Source organism: Juglans regia, chromosome 4 (genome assembly GCF_001411555.2).
Source record: "Juglans regia cultivar Chandler chromosome 4, Walnut 2.0, whole genome shotgun sequence".
NCBI lineage: Eukaryota > Viridiplantae > Streptophyta > Magnoliopsida > Fagales > Juglandaceae > Juglans > Juglans regia.
Window position 1 is genome coordinate 34705140 of NC_049904.1, and position 23192 is coordinate 34728331.

At 37.6% G+C, this 23192-nt stretch overlaps 3 protein-coding genes across 3 annotated transcripts; all 3 read right to left on the reverse strand.

Moving 5' to 3' along the window:
- Nucleotides 1–4027: 4027 nt before the first annotated feature.
- LOC109010560 (protein NDH-DEPENDENT CYCLIC ELECTRON FLOW 5) lies at nucleotides 4028–6543 on the reverse strand. Its single transcript, XM_018991427.2, has 3 exons — nucleotides 5982–6543; nucleotides 5188–5670; nucleotides 4028–4450 (listed from the first exon to the last, which is right to left on the reverse strand). The coding sequence occupies exons 1-3, from the start codon at nucleotides 6483–6485 to the stop codon at nucleotides 4256–4258; spliced, it is 1182 nt and encodes a 393-aa protein (XP_018846972.1). The 5' UTR covers nucleotides 6486–6543; the 3' UTR covers nucleotides 4028–4255.
- Nucleotides 6544–8513: 1970 nt separating this feature from the next.
- Nucleotides 8514–10995, reverse strand: LOC109010561 (photosynthetic NDH subunit of subcomplex B 2, chloroplastic). The gene is made up of 3 exons (XM_018991428.2): nucleotides 10458–10995; nucleotides 9286–9726; nucleotides 8514–8882 (listed from the first exon to the last, which is right to left on the reverse strand). Exons 1-3 carry the CDS (start codon nucleotides 10884–10886, stop codon nucleotides 8688–8690), a joined length of 1065 nt encoding a protein of 354 aa, XP_018846973.1. The 5' UTR covers nucleotides 10887–10995; the 3' UTR covers nucleotides 8514–8687.
- Nucleotides 10996–11835: 840 nt separating this feature from the next.
- Nucleotides 11836–23192, reverse strand: LOC109010562 (T-complex protein 1 subunit theta-like). Its single transcript, XM_035689783.1, has 13 exons — nucleotides 22992–23192; nucleotides 22276–22538; nucleotides 22014–22173; nucleotides 21739–21896; nucleotides 20761–20838; nucleotides 20072–20205; nucleotides 19816–19888; nucleotides 19661–19738; nucleotides 19423–19545; nucleotides 19192–19286; nucleotides 18637–18846; nucleotides 14544–14601; nucleotides 11836–12352 (listed from the first exon to the last, which is right to left on the reverse strand). The coding sequence occupies exons 1-13, from the start codon at nucleotides 23125–23127 to the stop codon at nucleotides 12287–12289; spliced, it is 1632 nt and encodes a 543-aa protein (XP_035545676.1). The 5' UTR covers nucleotides 23128–23192; the 3' UTR covers nucleotides 11836–12286.

The window sequence follows — 23192 nt, forward strand, 5'->3', positions numbered from 1 at the left end:
ACTAGCCCAATCAGAATCTGCGTAAGCACTGACATGAAGATCATTAGAAGATGGAAAGAAAATGCCTTGTCCTGGAGCGCCTTTAATGTAGCGGAGGACACGAGTGGCAGCTGTCATGTGAGGAATTCGGGGAGCATGCATGAATTGACTGCAAAGACGATGTCGGGTCTAGTAATGGTAAGATAGATGAGTCGTCCAACTAACCGTCGGTAAGGAGCGGGATCAGGAAGAGGGTAACCATCAGCGTCGTTGAGCTTTAAATTTTGTTCCATGGGAAATGGAGCAGTGCGAGAGCCAAGTTGACCACTATCGGCAATAATGTCCAGGGCATATTTTCGCTGATTAAGAAAAATGTCAGAAGGAGAGCGAGTGACTTCAAGTCCAAGGAAATATTTGAGAGGTCCGAGATCCTTGGTTTTGAAGTGAGTTGAAATAACATATTTGAAAAAGATGACCTGAGAGAGATCATTGCCAGTGACCAAGATGTCGTCCACATATACAAGAATAAGTGTAAGACTAGTAGGGGTAGTCAAGGTGAACAGAGAGTGATCTATCTGAGATTGAACAAAACCTGCATTAAGAAGAACATAGGTTAGTTTGAAAAACCAATTGTGGGATACTTACTTAAGGCCATAAATGGATTTCGGGAGACGGCATACGTGAATCTCCTACAGTATCCAAGTGGTGAAGTCATGTAAACTTCTTCATTAAGTTCACTATGTAGGAAGGCATTGTGGACGTCCATTTGGTGAATGATCTAATTTTTTGTGGCAGTAACAACGAGTACACAGCGAACTGTGGTCATTTTGGCTACCGAGACAAATGTTTCATGGTAGTCTATGCCTTCCACTTGAGTGTAGCCTTTGACCACTAGTCGGGTCTTGTAGCGCTCAACAATACTATCAGCTCGGGGTTTGTTCTTGAAAACCCATTTGCAACCGATGTGTTTCTTACTATTGGGAATAGGTTCAAGTGTCCAAGTGGAGTTTTCTTCAAGGGCACGGAGTTCATAGGTCATAGATTCACACCAGTGAGAGTGGCGATTGGCTTCTGAGTAACAGATAGGTTCAACAAATGCAATAATGGTAGTTAAGAAAAAATAATGAGCAGGTGAAAAATTAGAGTAAGACAAAAAAGCAGATAAAGGATGAGAAGTACCTGAGGACTGTGCAGTATTTGAAGAAGCAATGGACTCCGTGGGTATGGTGGGGCAAACATAATCAAGAAGATATGTTGGTTGAATGATGTGGCGACGGGGACGAGAAGGTGGGATAGATGTAAGGGCAATATCAGGATTTATGGCCGGTGATGAGGGAGGTGAGATAGGTTCCAGAATGGGTAAGGGAAGAATGATGGAATTGGGGGAAGGTGGAGGGGCAATATGTTGGAAAGGAAATTGGTTTTCATGAAAGGTGACATCTCGTGAATAGAAAATGGTGTCGGTGTCAAAGTTATATAATTTGTAAGTTTTGCGATTGCTAGGATGACCTGGCTCTGATACCTTGTTAAAAGAAGAATGGGTAAAATGTTTCTTATTATCCTCATTGATCTTTGTAAGAATATATAGACATCCGTATGTGACTTTACATGGAAAGAAAATACAAATAGTTTTACAAATGAATGAAATTAGTTATGCAAGGAAACGTATATGCTGTAATGGTGAGATTGCTAGAATCATGGAGTTGCTAGTCTGCAATAGAGTGGAGCCAGAGTACCAAGTATGGCCAAAATGGTTCTTCACATGATGTGAACTGTAATGGCGAAGAAAATGGAAGCTTATACAGCAGTGATGAGTAGTTCGTAGGTGGCCCTGAATCAGTTTCATCAACTGATGATGTTCTTACTGATGCTGATTTTTGCAAGTACCTCATGTGGTCGTTCCAGACAATTAAGCTGAAACTCGGAGGGCTTGCGTTCAAAAGACTGCTTTAAAATTCGTTTGTGATCCCTTATTATATATATATATATATATATATATATATATAACTTTCATGTACAGTATTCACTCTAGTACGCGATTCAATAAAATTTGATTTTACTTGTAAAAAAAAAAAAAAGTACTCACTCCGGTACTTTGGATCAATACCTAGGATGAAGGCTACCATCTTGTTCTGACTTGATGCTCTCATAATGATGTATCGTTTCAATTTGATGATCAGTAATCAGGGTTATGATAAATTTTAAGAAAACATATATATATTTTTTAAATCAGGGTTTTTACTGGAGGATTTCAATGCTATCCCTATTAAGGAATATTAAATCATCTCAATCTTAGTGTTGGGTGTTCCATGCCTTTTCGGAATATTAAATCATCTCAATCTTAGTGTTGGGTGTTCCATGCCTTTTCTTCTAAGAACATTCTTGTATTTTTGCAGCTTCTTTTTTTTATTTTTCAAATGGATTCCAAACTTTTCTGATATGAATGACGAGGGAAATTCTATAAAACATACTTTCATTCTACTCTTATCTCACAATGACTAAGTAACATAGCTCATCAATGACTCAAAAACTGTAACGTGTTACATGATGAGATAAAAGTAGGATAAGAATATAGTTTATAACATTACTTTTAAAGATAAACAAGTCTTAAGACTGGTTGATCCGCTTAACTAAGTACATTTATTAAATGAAAATATTATATATAACTAATTGGCATATGAAAAAACTAAATTAGCATATCTTGAGGCATTATGCAATAAATATAATATTTATAAGAGTTTGATCTCTAAAATGGTTAAGCAACTTTATTTTTTAGTCCCTTACTCTTTCTTCTAGTTTTTCCTGATATTTGGTGTTAACGTCGTGTTTCGTACGCTTTTAGGCCATGTTCCAAAAACTTAGGTCTTCAAAGCTGGGTCTGCGAAAATAAAGAAGAAAGAAGTTGGGAAAGAGTGGCCTTGGGGCTGGGGAGTCTCCGATGCTAAAATCAATAGAGTATTTTGGAAGTTTATAAATAATGAGAGAGTCAAGAGACTGGAGATTTTTTTCTTACCTAGAAATTGCTATTTATACCTGGAGTCTGGGGGGACAGATCATGCCTGCCCCCGTGGAGCCCATGTCCTTTTCATTGTTCCTTTTGTCAGAGTTCTTTAAATGCGACGTGCCTTTGCGACAACGCCATTAATTTGGCGTAGTGATCGGGTAGTGATGCTATTAATGCGGCATGGTTCCCCTATTTGGCTTACTCTGCTAGTGTCTTTGGTAGTCTATCGATGTCACATTGTCAGAGGATCGAGGGTCCCTCTTGCTTCCCCCTCGTTCATGTGGATAAGTACTCAAAGGCTGGATGCTGCTTGAGGGATCTCCAGGATGGGGAGTTCCATCAACCATCATTGCTTACTTTCCCTTGTAAGCAAGTTGCTTCGTGGGCAAATTTGGGCCTTGGGGCTAGGTATCAGGGCGAAACCTATTACTCTTAGCCGAACGCCTAGTGGGCTTATGAGTGAGGGGGACATTCCCTTATACTTGGTTTAGCTATTGATCTTTTTATATAATTATCAGCTTTAAAGATGAGGCTTACTTTATGCTACCAACTTAGTATTCGGGAACTTATTATGGAAACAAATTATCTTCTTATTTTAAATTGGTTTAATAATAATTTTCAACTCCCTTGAATTTATACTTACATTTGGGATGATCTCCTTCATTTTAAAAATGTTTTCCCTTTTAGTATTAATCATATCTACAAAGAATGAAATGTTTTAGAGAGTCTTGCTACCTATGGAGCTTAGGGCCGCACGCTAAGTTTTTACTCCATTTTTTAGCTGTCCAAACATATGGTTGGTCTTTTTGCTTTGGATCGTGTAGGTATTCCCAATTTCTGTAATTAATTTGTAATGTTTTTAGCTTTAAACAATACTATATTATATTTTTTGGCTAGTATTTTCTAAATTCCAATAATATTTTTCATAAGAGCTTGGTTTTGAGATTTCTTATGTAACCCTCTTACTCTCTTTGTATAATGAATTTATTTATTATAAATGAAGATTTATTAATAAAATTGGAATACCGTCCTCTTAAAAAAGAAGAAGATAAAACTAGGCTAGCTAGCAAACTTTATTTGCATGAAGAGAGAGACCAGAAGCTATTTTTATAGTATGCCAGCATAAAAGGGTACAAGTTAATTAAGTGGAAAAAAGGCATGTGCTCGGAAAACTATAATACTACTAAAAAATGATAAGACAATCACAAAGCCACCTATTCTTGACTTTGCCAGCAAATAAGATGAAAGCAATGGCATGCTTCTACATAATAATTAGAGATTTGGGTTGTGTAAATGCTGCCAACCTCTCCATTCTTCTTGAGGACCCAGGATTATTGGTTTGAGCAGGGCTGATTGGCCAACACATATATAAGAATAGGTGCCATAGTATTCATGACTTGAGCCAGGACTGAGCATGTATAATTCATCAAATCCATCCCTTCCAATTACCACGGAGCTTCTTCTACCCTGTTCCATATTAGAGGTCAGACCGGAAACAATTAAAACGGTCAACTTCTGTCCGATCCAACTCTACGAAACATAACAAATATATAACCATACTCTCCTGACTTCGGATAAGTAGCGGTTGCCAACCAGTTGTGTCTTTAGTGGATTTAGTTATTCGGTCTTCCGATAATGAAAAAAAAAAAAATATGACATTGATAGTTAGCTGTTGTTGGAGATGTCAACAGCAACAGTTAGACAAGGCTGAAACTGAGCGATTATATGTTAGAAAAAACAGTGCGTTCTGTGTAACTGTCCTAATGTAAAGGAAAATATATCAAGAGATTCCTGACTGAACACTTCTTTGCTCAACTGAATGCTCCAAAAGGAAGTTTCAGCGCACCGGAGGGACGATTTAGCCCCATGGCATAAGTGCAAACTTCACCAACAATTATCAACCGGTTATGAAAATTTTGAGTCTTGTTCAAGCACATAACAGCAAAAATGAGCTAGTCCTAGAACAATTTTGTATGAATGTAAGCAAGAATGGGATTGTTGTAGAAGTATAGCCTCTGGCCTCTAGAGTTATGTATTAGATCCTAGGTGCCCCCATTTTGCGGATGGGAAACGTCACCAAAATCTCTATGTGGCGATTTAAATGCTCTGTCCAACATGAGAGTTTGAAGTATGAGAATCAGTTGTTTGCAGGCTGCAGCATTAACTTAGGTGAGGATAGAATTTGGTTATTATTAGAAAAGTACCCTGTCAATGACTGTGAAATGCCGGGGCGCACTTGTGTATATCCGACTCAATTGCTCTGTTAAATGCATATAGTTTCCGTCCTCTTCGCCCTCCACTTCATCTTCGCTATCTCTTTGGATGCCTTCTGCGGCATCAGCTGTGTTTTGATTTCTTGGAGACCAGCCGGACAAAAGTCCTTTCAGCGCCTTTTGATCCCATAATTGGCCAAAACCAAATTCATTTTTCTGGCCCAAGTCCGGAGGAACAATTCCAAAGCTTGACAAAAATGGTGGTCTGTTGACGAAATTTGATCCTTGTAATCCGACTGCATAAGTTGCATCAGGCGAGCTCACTGTCAAATGGCTTACAATGGACCCCTTCAGTTGGAGCGGTGAAAACTTGGAGTTTGACACAACAATCTCGGAGCTCAAGATATCTTCTTGGAGACTCACAATATACTTTACTTCAACCATGTTCTCTGAGTCACTGTTGATTAGTTCTACCTGCATTTCATTTGAGAAAGTGTGTATGTTTTATTTTTTATTTTTTCAGCAAGAAATTTAACTGAAACTACGAGATTTAAGGCGTGACCATTTGACTTGACTCTGCGGCTATTTGTAGAAAATTTTAGCCAAACACCTACTGCCCTCTACAAAAATATTGTATAGACCCAACATACATGTCTTGTTTAGAAAATAGTTTAAATATAGCTTGAAATAGAAGTGTTGTTTCCTGGAGCTCAAAGTTTACTTCTTGCCTATCAAAAGAAGTTTCCTCCATCCTTTATTAATAGCCTACAGAATTATATACACACCTGAATGGATTCTTGAGCATTTCCACTTATATTAAGAAGAGCCCAATTAGTTGGAGACCATGAAACTTGTTCGCCATCACCGCAACAATTTAAGGCTACAGACACCCCTCCTCGAATGACAGCATCACCATTTTCCTCCTCGAAGACTGAAGTGTGCAGCAATTCTACGGAGCCTCCATGCCACATGGGAGCCTTGTACGATGTAATCAAACCACTTGGCAACATCAAGGTGGCTGTGCTTCCATTTTCCAATCCCATCTTGGCAACGCAGCTATCACCTATACCTTCAAAGGTGACACCATGGCCACTGAATTCTCCCTCCATATCGATGGGTTGGTAGGGGATTGAAGCCACTTCTGGCAGTGGGAATTCCCTTTTCCCATTGTAGTACCGAATACAACGACATGGAACACAAGGGTGGTGAGTGACCAAACGTTTTGCAGGTATTGCAGAAGATGTGGGAATGAAATTGGGGGAGAAAAGTTGACTCCAAGCCATGCTCATGCTTCTTTCCTACTTTTAAGCTTATTTCTTCCCACCCTTGTAATTGGCGTTTCCGGGTAGATAAAGCGTTGCATTTTCTTTTGGATATTATGGAGCCAAAGACGGTAGGGGTCCACTTATCCTCATGAGCTTGAGGCCAAAAAAGAATGCATTAAGCTTTCAAGTAGATAATGGGATGAGTAGATTTGTTACCTCGATTTTTTTTTTTTGTTTTTGGGTCAAATGCCAGAATAAGTTCTTAAACCACAAACCCTAACTTATAATAAATGGGAAAAACAAATCCCCACCTTTTTTTTTCCTTAAAAAAAGGGCAAGTGTTATTAAGTTTTGAAGTTAATTCGAATGTAAAAAGTAAATGGATCTCTTTCCTCCCCAAAAAAAAAAAAATAAAGCTTGCTTATCATAGATAAATAAATTATTACAAACTAGGGAGGTTCCTTTCCACTATTCATATATAGAATACAAGTAGGTAATTTATCTATTGGTATGCGACCAAATACAATGTTAGTTGTTACTCATTGTGCTACTGAGTGCGCATATCGATTTTGAAATCGATTTATTTTTTTAACAATCCAGCCTAATTGATTTTCCCTCATTCGAGCAATATCTTCCATGATAGGCCTAATTTCCCAAACTTGATCTTCACCTTGAATTGTCGAAATTACAAGTTGTGAGTCTCCTTATATGATTGTGCTGACTTTTTGCATTTTGTCTGCCATTTTTGTTGCAAGGAAAATTGAATAGGCTTATGCCATTAGCGGATTTGTGGAATGATTTTTTTTTCTATCTAGATTTCTATGATTTCTCCATTTAATTTCAGCTTAGCGCTGATGAAGTGGAGAAAGTATCCCTTACCGTTGCATCAAAGGATATGCATATGTGCCCTTCTGGTGGATTTTGCCATTTTATAATTTTTGCATAATTTAGCTTTGTTTTCCATACCTGAAAATTTTCTTGGTATAAGAAATTCAGTTGCTCATTTGCTTTCTTTAGAGTGATGACAAAATTGTTGTGAATAACTTCGTTCCTAATTCGCCAAATGAAACCTAACATCAACACTTTGAATATTTGGAAATGATGTTCTTCTTGGGCTCCTAGCCCCAACTTTGACCCAGGCTTGATTAGGAACGAAATCCATTCTTGTATTGGATCACTTATTTGTTCACTACAATCAATCTTATCCATTCATTTGCATAACAACACACATCCAATGATTGTTTTCACTAAATATAAGCCAAACCCTTCATCAAGTACCTCTTTTTAAGAAATCCATTCCACCCACCAAAGCTCCATAGTCCTCAGTTGGTACGACATGATATTTCATGGCTTCGAAGTGAAGAGTTTAAGTCAGGACATAAGTTGAAACCACTTGTGGTAGTAAAGCCTAGCCTTTGGGCCATGGGATGTGCTTTGGACCATATGGATAATTTGGGGGTGCTGTGGTGACGGGCTTGCCCTTGGGGCAATAACTAGAGCTCAAAATGGACATTCCACAGTGGAGATGGGCTCCTATGGTCACATCCAAGGAGGGTTGCTACGCTGGTTGCCCCTGCATCCCCTTTAGTTAAGGAAAAAAAAAATTCTATAAATTATAATTAAATATAAGGCCTTAAAGTTGTTTGAAAGATGATCTTTACCTGTATTATGTGGTGCATATGACAAGAGCGGAACGAGCGGACATTCAAAGACAAGGAGTGGACACTAGAGGAGCTTAATGTTTTATTTTTCCACACCTTATTGCTTTGAGTCATAACTATAGATTTTAATGGCATAAATGTACATGATTTTCTTTCTTCTTTATCAACCTAGATAGGTCTTATCTTTTGTATGACTTCTTGTGTACTTGGACTATACCTATCATTATTAATACTACAGTTTTACTTATAAAAAAAATAATTAAACATAGAGCCTTTTTGAATTGTTATTTATTTTCTTCATCAAATAAATACCCAACTCACCCCCCCCCCCCAAAAGAAAAGACAACGAGAAAAAAGAAAAAGATGTCACCTATATTAAACAACCAGAAGATAAGGCCATCGCAACCACAAGTCATGACAGACACTTGAGTAATTATTTACCAAGCACAAGGGAGCAAGTTGGGTACTGAATTATGTGAACACTCCACTTACAATGTAAAATTTATAATTGCAATTGAAATCTTTGTAAAGGATAACTAACTCAAAAGTTCTTTGGGAGATGTTATTACAAATTATCGTGCTCAATAACCTGTGCCCCCCTCCAATCTTCGCCGGGTTTCACAACCACGGGCACCAGCATTGAAGCAGGGCCAGTGCAGATAAAGTACTCCTTGCCATACTTCTCTGACAAGGAACCTGGGCTGGATAAATAAATATCTTCAAAACCCATCCGTATCACCCTGAAGAAGAGCTCACGTCCCTAATACACAAGAATCGAGATGAACAAAACAAAACATATAATCAATTAAGTATACCGTGAGAAGAGTCATATCTACTGAAATATCACATTAGGTTATATTTTATCTACTCTTTGCTCATAAAAATGTAGAATATTTTTATGAGCTGAACATATGCCTACTCATGAAAGCTGAATATTTTCCATAAATGCATCGGTCCTAAGTTCTTTTCTTTCCCTTTGCTTTCTGTTCAAGGCAGTTGAATAAGACATCTATATGGAAAATCTCTCAAGAATTCACAATTTAGGAATTGGTCAAAAACTTCGGGTGCAATGGAAATGAAACACATAAAAGAAGGTTGCACAATGTATACTACAGATATACTATTTAACCCGCCTTCGATTAAAGTGGAACATTCCTGGTTACCTGATCAAGTGTCTCATATTTTGAAGGTGGTGTGTTAAAAAATGCCTTCAATCTTTCTTTGGGAGGGGCAGCGTAGACTCGAGTGAACTTGTTTTTCAAAATGGTGAAAGGTATATCTTGCAGAGTCCAAGAGCCCGGTTTATCTTCAGGCTCAGAACCGAAAGAGAACCATCCTGGAGACTCAGCTTTCATTGCTTCTGCTGGAGATAAGATTTCAAAAGGTGAAGATAGAGGCGGGTGTGAGCAGTATGAACAGCCCCGAAGACCTTGGATGGCCGCCCCACCTCGTTTTTTAAATCTAAAATGGCTCAGTATGGCATTTGTTAAAGTCACTGCCTTGCGGCCATTGTTCTTTACTATAACAGCTGTTGCCATGCTTAGTGGATAGAGTGACACCACATAGGTAATACCAAGTGTTCCGCAAGTGCAGCTCAATTCAACCTGCAACCGAAAAGAACAATGAAAAGGTGGGGGGGGCCAGGACATTTTCTTTTCTAGATTCTTGTGACTTTGCTTCCACTAAATTAATACCAAGTGAGTTATTTTGAGAAATCCTATTTAAGAAGTTTTTCAATTAGTTACTTATAAAAAAAAAAAAAAAAGGTTTTTCAATTAGTCACCAAATAGAAGCATAGATATTGATGAGGAAATGAATTCCACATCACCAATTGGAACTTTTGTTAATTGTGACTTAATCATAACTTTAGGGGTTGTATGAATCGTCATTGATTTAAGTACTTCATATCCAGTGCTCAAAAATTCATCGGACACAAAATTCGTGGAAGAGGAAAAGAGTAAAAATGCAATGATTTGATGTTGTGAAGAAGGGTGTCATCCGAATATACTTGCCTTGTCGAAAATAACTTTAATTATCTGTTTAGAAGTTGAGATAATTTTAAATAAAAGTTAAAAAGATGAATAAAATATTATTTTTTAATATTATTATTGTTTTAAAATTTAAAAAAATTTAATTAAAATTTGAAAAAATTAGAATGTTTATTCAGTCGTTCATTGTTGCTGCAAGCTCTCTTAAACAATCTTTAATCTCAGTTTGCAAAACTGAAACTCACCAAACCTGACAATTGAGTACCGGAAGGCAAACAACTTGAATGAGAGGCATTCAGCAGTTCGAAGAAAATGTTGTCGACCTAATCAACATCTTTAACTAGTACCTGAAGAGCATCGATGGAATCCGAATCAACATCTTTAACGGTCCATTTAGAAGTTGAGAGAAGAGGGGACCCTTTAGAACCAGGTTCTGATACGTCATTGATGACCAAGCCTATTCCACCCTTGGCCTTCGTAGAATCTGCACCACCAGCTGGAATCGTATAAAGAACCTCCTCGAACCCATCATCCTTCCAGTAGACTTTTGGCTTGTACGAAGTGACATGGGCATCGGGTATTCGAAGCCTTACGGAGCTGCCATTTCTGACAGTCAGTTCCACAATTGGAACATTGTCAGACTCCAAGAACTTGATGCCTTTCCGGCCGAACTTCTCATCAAGAGTCTCTGGTATGGTAAGGGTGGTTGCAGATGATGATGAACAAGCCCTGATTATATTTGGTTTTGGGAGAGAAAAGGGAAGAAGAGAAGCCATCAGGGAGAAGAAAGAAACCCTTTTAACAGCTTCCACACAGAAACTCTTTTACCAGTTTGCTAGCCTCATCCTCATACTCCAACCCCTTTTGCTTGGTTGTGTTTCGGATTTATAGATGGTAAGCAAGTACCTTTTTCCTTTTTCTTTTCTTTTTTTTTCCTTTAAATATATCTTATTTCTGAGCCAGATCCACATAGTAAACAGACAACTGGACGGGCCAACACGAGTCATGGACCCAATCCCTACTTTCAAAGAATTTGCTCGACTTCGGCCCTTTCTATTACAGAATTACGAATGGCAGGAAAGCAATGTCCCAATAACAGGAACAACAGCATTTCTCTATTAAGAAGCAGATAAAACCTATTAAGTCCAAGCCTGAATCAACCTCTTCCCCCCGCCCCCCTTTCTCTCTTCAACCACTCCATTTTCTTTCTGCCGAGTAATTCAATTTGTATATAGAAGGGTCAATTCATTCATTCCAGCGACAGTACGTCCTTCTGAGTGCTGTCCCCAAACTTCCGCCCTAAAGAAAATCCGTTACCGGCATCATGGAATGATGAGAAGTAAAAGAAATGATGAGTAACATTATTCTTTTCCTATTGGCCTAGTGACTAAAAATCAATAGACAACTTGTTCCATTGTTCATCCAGGTTCGGGTATACCCAGGCCCTGTTATGTCATGCAGCCCAGGCTAACCAGGATCATGACCCAAGCTGGTATGTGGACCAATATAGGTTTTACCCATATTTTGCAAAAACTCAAAAAAAATTTAAATCCTCTACTTTATTAAAAAATTTCAAGAAAAAAATAAAGTTAAAAAAAAACCACATATGGTTTTGATCTTTGGAGTTGAAATAACATTGACCAGATAATATAGGGCCCCCTTAACCGAAAATGCAGTACTGGACTGGTATAAAACCAGGCCCGGATGAAACATTGCTGAGTCAAATTAAGCATGGAACCCAACATGGGCAAACCTCAAGTTCCATATAAAGTTTCTAACCATTTTCCGTAACCATCACTACAACCCAAATTAGTCAACATCATAAATTAGATTAGCAGTACTCGTAGCTTGGTTGACTAAGGCCAACACAGAAGTTTCCCCTAACATGATAGGGAAATGAGAACCATTTATGGTTTAGAGAAAAAAAAAAAAAAAAATTGTTCAAACACGAGCACATTTTCAGTTGACTGCAACTTGCGAATATATCATATTGAAAACCACCATCAGATTCAAAATCATCACACGACCAAGGCTTAAAGTGGATTTTTCCAGCCATAAACAAAATTTTTATACCAAAGCTTTTCGCATCCGAGTAAAAAAACACAGACGCCTAACCCAGGTCAGGAACCTGCCTGCAGTGATAAAAGTAAGACGAGATATTAATTGCCCCAGGAAATTAGTCCTCATCCATCCCTGCAGGCTGATCTCTCTTTGGGCCACCTGCTGGTTTTGCCATTATAATCTGGGACAGAATGGCATTGCATCATCAATCAAACTTGCTTTGAAAGAAAATTAAAACAAAGCCCGAGATTCTGCTTCAAATGCTTTTTAATTACTTGCATGATCTTACACTTACTATAAGAAATGTTGCAAAGGCAAACAACCAGAAACTGTAGACAAATCGGTTAACCACCTTATGGCAATACACACAAAGGAACAATATCTAAACCCCTCTACCTTCCAAAATCTTTTGGTTAACCAATCTGTACTGCCACATTACCCTCGTCCTCGGCAAATTTTAGCCATGTAGTAGTTCATCAAAAGCCTTGATGTTCAAACAAACTTGTATTTATCATCATAGTTTCATGGGAGAATAAAATCTTTATAGCTTCTCCAGAAAGAAAAACAAACTCACAGAATTACGGATTTGATACCTACCAATTAATTCCTTTAGGCCCCTGTTTGTTTGCAAGACTCAGCTGAGATCAACTCAGTTTAGTCTAATTTTAACCTGAGTCTAACATCCAAACACCCAACTCTCGTATTATTAAACTCATCTCAACTCAAAACCTTCTTACACGTGGGACTCACAACCTTTTTCAACTCAACACATCTTTATACATGGAACCCACAACCTTTTTCAATTTTCCATAAATAGTACTAAACTCATCTTAACATCTGAACTCATTTTATATGGGTCTCACATAACTCACTCCACCTACTCAACTCACTATTATTTATAAATAACTCAGCTCAGCTAAACATCCAAACGCAGCCTTAAACTGAAGGGGAAAAAATAAAAAAGTAAAGATGACATGAGAGTTGTGACACTTGAAATTCTAATTCTCTCAATCTTAACATATCAAATTTTCCAAGTGAAAATGAAAAAACAATGGAAAGAAAATGTTAACTTTCTATTTAAGCATATCCTCCTTATTAGGTTTTAAAAAAATTGCCAAGAATTTATGTGATTCTTTTTTTATATAGGTAAAAGAGATTTTATTAATATGAAAATAGGCATGGCCCAAAATTTATGTGATTCTTTTTTTTAAAACGGTAATTGCACCACCCCCCAACCCCCAACTCAACATCCCAAACTATTAAGTTATGCAATGCCTCCTAGCAATAAGTTTTATTCCCAATTTACATTATACCGCATTAAAAGTTAATATTTATTAATGATCATAAAAGGTGTTGCTTAAGTACACGGGGAATACATGAGAAACACCAATTAAAAAAATGGTCAAGTCCTGAAAACTAGAAATCCAATTAAACATTATGCCAAACCTTAATATTTACAAGATTTTCACGTGATTAAACATTCTGCTAATGTCTAGCATTAAAATTAGGGTACATGAAGTGCAATAAGAACATGGGACTTTATTTTTTTTAATAACTAAAATAAAGTTCTATTGAATCAAGTAAATAGGTGTAGCCCAAGTACACATTAAGTAAACAAGAGAACACCTAGTTACAAGCTGAATGAAACTTCTTTCATTAGTAATAAAGCTTCATTAGAAACATGCAAAAAGCGCAACTCAAGTACTGGGAGATCACAGGAGAAACACCTTTTTCACTCAGTAAATAAAGGTTTAATTGATGAGGAATAGGCACAGCCCAAGTATATGGGACATATACAAGAAGAAACACCAATCTAGAAGGAGAAAAAGATATATATGACAGTGAAACTCAAAAGTTAGACATGATCAAAATTGAAAAAGTTTAACATTGGCAGACCATGCAAGTAATCTTATGGTTTAGGGGATTGCTTACCCAAATTTGAAGTTTAAAAGATGATTTTATAGTCAAGAAGCCTTTTCTAAATTACAAAGCAAATATCCCATAACCAAAAGCAAAAAAGAAATGATGTTCTTCCTCATAGATTTTGTCATCCCTAGTCACGCTAACTGATATGTCACATTTTAATAGCTTTTCATTTTAATTGGTTGACTTATGAAGCTGCTTAAAATGCGGCACTGAGTATGTGTGGTTGAAGATAGCAAACTCCAAGATGAAGACTGGAATTGCTCAAAACAAAATGGTGTTTTGGTTATTTTTCTTTTATATAAAAAGCATTCTAGTCTGTATTCTTCAGTGTTCTAATACATATTGAAATCTAAAACGGGAGATATTTAACACTTCAAGCAATGGCAGCAAGCACTTCCACCCTTCATAAATAGCAAAACATTTTGACTGAAATACAAGTAAAGTACCTGGTCTACCCGAAGCACAGTGCAAGCAGCTTCTGCAGCATATTTGAGAGCAAAAAACCTGTACAAAGCCCAAAAAACTCATTTATACTTGTCTCATACACAAAAATGGAAGATTTTGGCTAAAAGAAAATATTTTTTTTTATAAGTAAAATAAGTATTTATTCATCCAATCAACTGTCAATTACAAAGTAAGAATATGCCCTATTTATGTAGGAGCATTAGAAACTAAGAAGTCATGAAAATCCATGCCATTAAAGTCCACAGCAATGGCCCAAGTACAAAGAGTCCTAAAAAATAACATTTTTAGCTCTGTCATAGATCTCTCTGTCTTCAAAAATCCTCTCATTGAGTTCCTGCCATAAGCACCACATAATACAAATAGGAATCATCTTCCAAACTATTTTGATCCGTCGCACACCTCGAATTGAGATCCAGTAAGCCAAAATATCCGACACGATTTTCGGCATAACCCACGCTATATCCACTCTGTTAAACACCTCATCCCATATAGATCTAGCTACTTCACAATATAAAAGTAAATGATTCACCGACTCACCCTCTCTTTTACACATGCAACACTAGTCTGCAATAATTATCCTTCTCTTGCTCAGATTATCCGTAATGAGAATTTTTTCCAAAGACACTGTCCACACAAAGAAATAAGCTTTGGGAGGAGCCTTAGTATGCCAAAGCTTTCTCCATGGAAACTGTATCTTAGGAACTTGTGTGAGTACCTTGTAGAAGGAACGAACAGTAAACACCGCTTTCCTTTCTGAACTCCACCACAGATCATCTTCCTGCTGGATATTTGGACGACAAGAATATAAGAGACTATAAAAATCTACAAAACTTCCCATCTCCCAATCATGTGCCGCCCGGTTGAAATTGATATTCCAGTGAATGTTCCTTCCTACGACTTCCATAACCATTCAGGTCGAGTAAAATGTATCGGTTTTTTTTTCGAAAACATTCTTCTCCTTTTTGGATAACTATACAATTGGAATATCTAGAAATCAATCTTGGGAGGAAACCATGTCGTTCGGACTCACCAAGAACAAACGCAGCTTCTTTGTTGGCTGAGGAGACTCCACCTCTTGCTCCGCCCAAAGCTGACTACTTTTCCTATAGAGCCAGAACTCGGGCAAGGTCGGTAGGTTCAAGTCTAAGCCACGGTGGCTCTGGCAGAGGCTGGAGCCGCTTAGTGTTGGTGTTGACGTTGGTTTTTCATCAACATTACACTCAGCAAACACCAATATTGCAGCCACCAAACTCTCATTACACTCGAAAACTTCATCAACATCACAATCAGCATACTATTGATTTGATGAAATTAATCTGCAATTTATCCTATAATTTCCAAACCCAAATGAATATGCGCAAGAATCACTAAAATTACCAAAAAAGAACCAAAAAAATGACATTATACCTTTTATTTACTGGGCAAACAAACGGTGCCTAACAGAACAAAAAAAGTGTCATTTTACCTTTTCTTTTCTGGGCAAACAAACGATGACTAACAAAACCAAAAGAATGGCATTTTAGTGTACAAGCGACTCTTTGCGGTTCGCTTGGTTTTGAATATGACAGGCTTGGTTCTTGCATCTTGCAAGCCATCGCTCTTCTCCATTGCAAACATACTTGCTTTGACACTCTGCCGGAGCAAGGCCTTTTTGCGTGCTATTTTCTGGCTCGCGGTGAAGATATTTGGGAGACCATGGATCCCCATGTTTCTCAAGACTTTGACTACATCTCTTCTACAGAGTCTTGGTGGAATACACAACGGCTGCGGTGTCTCTTCAGTAAGAGCGCGCGTGAGAGAGAGAGAGAGAGAGAGAGAGAGGCAATCGACATTAAGTGCAAGATCGCTAAGCTGAATCGTGCTCTTGTAGAGATGCACGTCAAGCTGATCGAGGTCGATATCCCCCAATATGAATTGCCCCAATTTCTTCTTCAACAAGGATCTGGTTATTTCTTCGGGATGATCGGTTTCAACCGATATTAGATTAAATGAACCCGTTATGGATTTTGACCTGTTGAACCCGACTTTAGTCGGGTGGGCCCATGTCGGGCCTTTCGGTTTGAGTGGGCCAAGCCCTTTTATGGACAGGCCTACTTGCCGGTATAGGGAATAAGGATAAGAAGTAGGTGGGTAGATTAGAAAGTGTACTTTTAATTAGCGTAATCCGGCCCCCTTTTGACAAATACATTCTCTTACAACCTGCCAGTCTCATATCTACTTTTTCAATCACTGTATCCTAAATAGAACGCAACCTTGAAGCTATACCCAGCTGTAATCCCAAATAACTCATTGGGAGAGACGTTATCTTACAACCCAGTGTGCCAGCCAAACCCCTTATATTCTGAACTTCTCTAGTAAGCACCAACTCAGATTTATCATAATTCACTTTTAAACCAGACACTGCTTCAAAACAAAGCAGCAACTCCTTCACAGCCCCTCAACTGATCTTGATCGGCTTCGCACATAATAAGCATATCGTCTGCAAACAACAAATACGAAATAGTAGTGATATCCCTACTCGGCGATCCAATCTGGAAACCACTGATAAAACCGTTAGTTACTAAAGTCGAGATCATCCTGCGTAGTGCCTCCATAACAATAACAAAAAGTAAAAGAGATAACGGATTCCCTTGTCTCAAGCCATGGGAGCTCGAGAAGAAACCCTCTGGGCTGCTGTTGATTAATACAGAGAATTTTTCCGTGGATATACACCAGCTGATCCAAGACCTCCACTTTTCTCCAAAACCACACTTACCCAGTCGATATAGAAGAAAATCCCAATTAACATGATCATACGCATTTTCCATATCTACCTTACACATAAGCCCTAAGCTGTCATCCTTCACTCTACTGTCCAGACATTCATTAGCAATTAGAGCCGCATCAAGGATCTGTCTACCCTTCACAAAGGCATTTTGAGACTTAGTAACAATCTTCCCCAAGACCCCACTTAAACGATTAGCAAGCACTTTAGAAATAATCTTGTATGTTCCATGCACTAGACTAATAGGCCGAAAATCTGTAATCTCAATGGCTCCTACTTTTTTAGGGATCAAAGCAAGAAAAGTGGTGTTGAGGCTTTTCTCAAATTTTCCTACTGAGAAAAATTCTTGAAACACCTTCATAAGATCTACTTTAATCACCTCCCAACATTCTTGGAAAAAACCTATAGAGAAACTATCAAGGCCGAGGGCCTTATCTTTTGCCATTTTTCTTACTACATCATAAACATCTTCCTCTTCAAAAGCCCTCTCCAACCTAGTAACATCCCCCGACTCAATAGTGTCAAAATCCAATCCATCCAGCATGGGCCTCCACCCCACCTGCTCAATGAGGAGCTTTCCAAAGAAACCGACCACGTGATCTTGTATTACCTCATCTTCTCTGCACTCGACCCCAAAACATAGTTCCAATTTTATATACAAACAATAGTTCCAATTTTATATAATGGTGAAAGAATGCTCCACCAATTTCTTAAAATTCTGGCAATCGGGACAGCAGATTTTTGTTGCTAAGTGGAACCCAAAGGTTTTATAAGGCTACTTAGTTGTCCTAAGCCAAAAAGTAGTCTTTACTGATAACTATCAGGTGAAATACCAATTATTCCATCTAAAATGCTAATTATGAGTCTCATTACAAAATGATAGCTAAATTATAATGATGCTAAAATGGTGAAATTATTGAGAATCGGCACAAAGCTGAAGCACAAAGAAATGCTAATTATGAGTCTCATAACAAAAGGATAGCTAAATATTTTTTTTCCTATTAAGTAAACCGATAGCTAAATATATAATGATGCTAAAATGATGGCTTTGCTGAGAACCGGCACAAAGCTGAAGCACATATAACTCAGTTAAACCAAACTGATAAAGAAAGAAGCAGAAGAATTAAGTGACAACACCCTAAGATAGAGCAAGGACCCAAGTATCACTCCTTTACAAAATTAGAACACTACTTAAATTTTGAGATAAGTCTTCAGATCCTGCGTTGCATCATGCATTAGAAGTAAAAAACAGGTAACACAAGCTTTTGATAAAAGTGAGATAAGTAATAAGATGATAAGAACCAGCTTACTTAGTGATGTAGAGATCCCAGACATCCAGGATTGAGAGATCCTTGCAAACACCTTCCTCCAAGTCAATACCCACTTTGCTATTTCCAGATGCATGTTCAGCATATAGAGAAGATATGATCTCCATTTCGTTAAGCCCAGCATTCTCAGCCAGTGTTCTAGGAACCATTTCAAAACTTTCAGCAAATTTTGCAATAGCATACTGATCCAATCTGCAGAACCAATTGAAGGAGAAAATTGGAGCACACATAAAAGACATTTTTCCATCTCATTTCAGCTATTTATTTTCTATTCCCCAAATGGGAGAGATCTTCATATAGGAGCCATTATTATTCTTTTTTATCGGTAAATTAATCTCATTTTAACAGCTTACTTCACATTTTCTTTAGTAAATGAAGTAGAGTTGCTATTGTACATTAAAGTTTGAGCACATATACCCCATACTGTATGCTCTCTATGCAGATCTTAAACCTATTATTAATTTTGAAACTGGTGTGTAAAAAAACATATTTGCAAATTTATGAGAGGGGAAAAGAGAAGGAAACCCTGTAAATTACCCTGTTTCTTTATAAGATAATTCTTTCACTCTTCTAGCCAATTCAATCTCACTAGCTGCTGCTCCAGGTACAATACGGCTGTCTCGGCACATAGCCTGACAAAGGTAAAAGTGAGGCAAATACCTACTATCACATAATTCATTGGAGTCTAATCCAGCCATTTTATAAATGCAAAGCATGACCAGCCAATCATAAAGTACAAAATCTCAAGTACTAATCTACAGGAATTACCTTGTATGTGTTGACTCCGTCATCAATTGCTCTTTCAAGGTCATCCAATATACTATCAGTACTTCCTCTTAAAATCACAGTGGCAATAGAGTTCCCACCTTCTTCATTCTTGACAACAGTAACCTAAATATATTTATTCATAAAGGGAAAAAATATCATGCAAACATCCATGAAGAAAGAAGATAAAGAAAGCAATTCAGGGAAAAAAAGCTATACTGAGGCCACGTTTAGAACATACCCTAACACCACCAATTTCCTCAACTGAAATTGAATCAACATGTCCCAAATCGTCCGGGTTAGGCGGGCTGAGCTTCAACTGTTGCAAGAATTCAAAAGGCATTAAGTAGCAACTAAAAGAAGGGTAAATAAATTAACAAATCCTATCATAGTTACCATGGCAACAGCACCAGCTGTACGGCAAAATCGACGCAATTCAAATTTTGAACTGATTTTCAGGACCATGAGCCTGCATGCAAGTCACCATAAAATTAGAAACTAATCTCTTTCAGAATTCTTAGAAAGCCTCAACGAATATTCAGACTCTCTATATCCATCAGGTCTCAATTTGTGAATGAGGAAGATATTAGTGCATATGCATGTTTGCACAACAAAGAATGAAAAATTCTGGAGACAATAAAACTTGACGGACTTGTAACGCTCACAGAAGTGCAATGCCATCTCTCCAACTGCTGCTCCACTGACAATTACTTTGGCACCTGAATCTGCGACTGCTTTGATAAGCTCTTCAACTTTTGCTTCTTCAGATTTTGAATAACTTTCTAGCTACAAGATTCCCAGAATACTCAAATAAAAATGTTTTCCAATTAAGTTCCAAAAAGTCATTAAAGAAAGGAGGATAGTTGTGCACAAATCTCAACATGGAAGGAGTAAAGAAACCAGCATAGTGAACCAGTAGGAGCACTATTGAAATGAGTATCAGAAGTACAACAATCACAAACCATTAATCTTCATGTGGTTACATATATCCAATAAAATGAGTACCACTTTATTTTTTTTAACTTATCAAAAAAGAAATTGGGATATGAAGACATTGGCCTAAAGATAATTATAAGTGGGCCTGGATAGGAGACTCCCAAGTAAAGTCGTTCTTGTTCAGAAACGAATCCTCATTGACCCAGCTGTAGGCAACCACAATAATGAAAGTATTGCAAATGGAAACCATAAAAGAGGCATGTTGGATAAGAAATTTTCAAGCTGTGAAAAAGTTGAGTAGCTATGCATGAAATTAAGATACCGCTTTCAGAGTATGAGACTAGATAAATGGAACTATGACAGAGAGAGTCATTACTCTCAACCAGAAGAGACTCTCAGGATTACCTGCTTGGCAGTATGTATTAAGACAGTTCCTTTTGTTTCGGTTGCAGCCGTATCAACACCACTGGCAAACACAGCAACCTAGGGAAACATCAACAGATGATAAAATTAGGGCACCCTAAATCAAATGGACTTCCCCCATCAAAATATAAACACATAAAATGGTCAATGTTTTCAGAAAGAAATAACAATAATATGAACTAGACAAAGTTGGCAACCATAATATCAAAATTGACTGACAGATGATTCAAATCAATTTTGATAAGAAACATTAGTCAAGATGGTTTTTATTTTTATTTTTTATAAGTCAAGATAGTAATATTGAAGCAATGCAGACGAGACCATCCGTGAAATTCGGACTCATCATCATATATGGTAAAGGATTTTAATGGAAGTTATTATTTGTGCAATTCCTAGATCTGACCTTGTAACATTGCGATGGAGACCACATAAGTGATGACTTGATACTTCACATCACTCAGTTAAATAACTTCTCAACTTGGATGATGTCTAGTCCAATTTACTTATTCATTACCATAAAGTCCCTTCAATATTTTAACAGAACCACTTCTACCAGTAATCTGTTTGGAATACAAAATGTCAACACAAACAACCATCCCTTAAAATCAGGACCTTTGTTTTCAAGAGCAGAACACTGGATCAATATATATATATATAAGGAGTTTCATGGGATAAATCAAAAGGAGAAAAACATCTTGCTGCCAATAATTATTAGTGAGACACACAAGTAAAAAGAGATGTTACTAAGGATGGCCAGAGCTACCATGGAATATGTCATTTTAAATAAAGCCAAAGCATGTTACAAGGAGTACTAGCACAATAAAGGAAGAATGAAAGCATTCAAAAATGACAAAATAGGTCAATGCATTAAAAGCAAAAATAAACAACCAAGACAGTCCAGAACGAAACAATTCATGATAAAGATTTACACTTTTCTTCTGCAAGTTCATTAGTGCTAACCTTTGCCTTCTCCACTCGCTTTATACTCCCCACAGCATCACTTTTCAAAACCATTCCTTGAACTACTGTAGAGTTATGCAAGCCCCCTCCCAAGAGCTTAACAACACGGACGTTATCCACATTGAAGTTGCTACTAGTACACTTGATGTAGCACATGCCTATGGAATAATCTCAAGGAAACAACAGGAAAAGGAAAAAGAAAAATAAAAGGGCAGTCAGAATTCCCAGCCAAAATGCTAAATAGACTAAATGGTCACTAACAAACAACAGTCAACAGGAAATAATTACTTCAGCAACAAGGGAGCATAAAATATCTTCTTGACCAAATTGCTTGCTAGCAACAGCAGCTTTCATTCGATAGATGACTTGATACTTATTTCGTACATCCATATTCTCAGAACCTTTCTCAACCAGCTGTTCTATGATTTCAACAGTCTGAGGATTTTAACGCAGAAAAACTGAAATCAAAAGACTATATTCACCAATAATTCCATTAAGAACACTGGTCCTCCACCCAGAAGGACAGAATCAACAAACCTTATTGATCGCTTTAGTGTATCCATTGATTATCTCACTTGGGTGCAGGCCCATCCTGATAAGTTCTTCTGCATTTTGGAGGAGCTCCCCAGCAAAAGAAATCGTCAAATTAGCACCATCTCCAATTTCCTCTTGTTGGGACTTGCCCGCTAAGACAAGAATCTTGGCAGCAGGATGCTGAACCTCAAGTTCATTCACAATGGTGGCCGCATCATTTGTGACAAACAGCTTGTCTAAATGATTGATAACCATCTTGTTCATACCTGAACAGAAGATGATTAGGAATCAAAACCGTTGAGTATCTTATATTTTGTAAGATAACCCAGAAAAAAATCAAGGACAGTATTGAAATGCCAACAAAAATTAGGCGATATTAGTTTTGCCTACGGTAATGAAACAAAAACAGTGGTATTCTTTAAAGAAGCAAGGTCCATAGAAGGTTGGGAAGTAGTACGGCCGGTTACCCAGGTTCTATCACCGCGGGCCTAATCTTCATCTTCAGCAACTAAACTGCCAATCTTTATTTTTCTTTTTTTTGCGGACAATCATGTACACAAATCGCAAATATTAAGAAAAACAAAGAAAACCATTATCACCACCAATGTGGTAGGATTTACATCAACTCGAAACTAAAATTCTATCTTTTCCTTGGTATTTAAAAAGAAATGAAGAAATACGAAGGATACGTTGCTCATCTGAAATCTTATAGAACATACCATTGGGACCAAGTGAGGTTCGAGTGATGGCGGATAGCTGTTTGCAGGCATCGATGTTCTTGAGGACCGCTTCGTCGAGACCCGATAGGTGTTTGTGGCCCTCTTTCAGCATTGCTTGCATACCATACGGCTGCATTTGGAACCCCGTTTCCTCGAATATCTCCGAAACACAGAAACCCTCAACCCAGACACAAACGTCTC

Coding starts and splice junctions, on each gene's coding strand:
- LOC109010562 (XM_035689783.1), bottom strand. CDS start 23,127: ATGCAGCCGTATGGTATGCAAGCAATGCTGAAAGAGGGCCACAAACAC. Junction 22,174..22,275: donor ACACTAAAGCGATCAATAAG/GTTTGTTGATTC, acceptor TAAAATCCTCAG/ACTGTTGAAATCATAGAACA. Junction 21,897..22,013: donor TGCTGAAGTAATTATTTCCT/GTTGACTGTTGT, acceptor ATTATTCCATAG/GCATGTGCTACATCAAGTGT.
- LOC109010560 (XM_018991427.2), bottom strand. CDS start 6,485: ATGAGCATGGCTTGGAGTCAACTTTTCTCCCCCAATTTCATTCCCACA. Junction 5,671..5,981: donor ATGCTCAAGAATCCATTCAG/GTGTGTATATAA, acceptor AATGAAATGCAG/GTAGAACTAATCAACAGTGA. Junction 4,451..5,187: donor ATTTCACAGTCATTGACAGG/GTACTTTTCTAA, acceptor AATATGGAACAG/GGTAGAAGAAGCTCCGTGGT.
- LOC109010561 (XM_018991428.2), bottom strand. CDS start 10,886: ATGGCTTCTCTTCTTCCCTTTTCTCTCCCAAAACCAAATATAATCAGG. Junction 9,727..10,457: donor ATTCCATCGATGCTCTTCAG/GTACTAGTTAAA, acceptor TTTCGGTTGCAG/GTTGAATTGAGCTGCACTTG. Junction 8,883..9,285: donor AATATGAGACACTTGATCAG/GTAACCAGGAAT, acceptor CTTGTGTATTAG/GGACGTGAGCTCTTCTTCAG.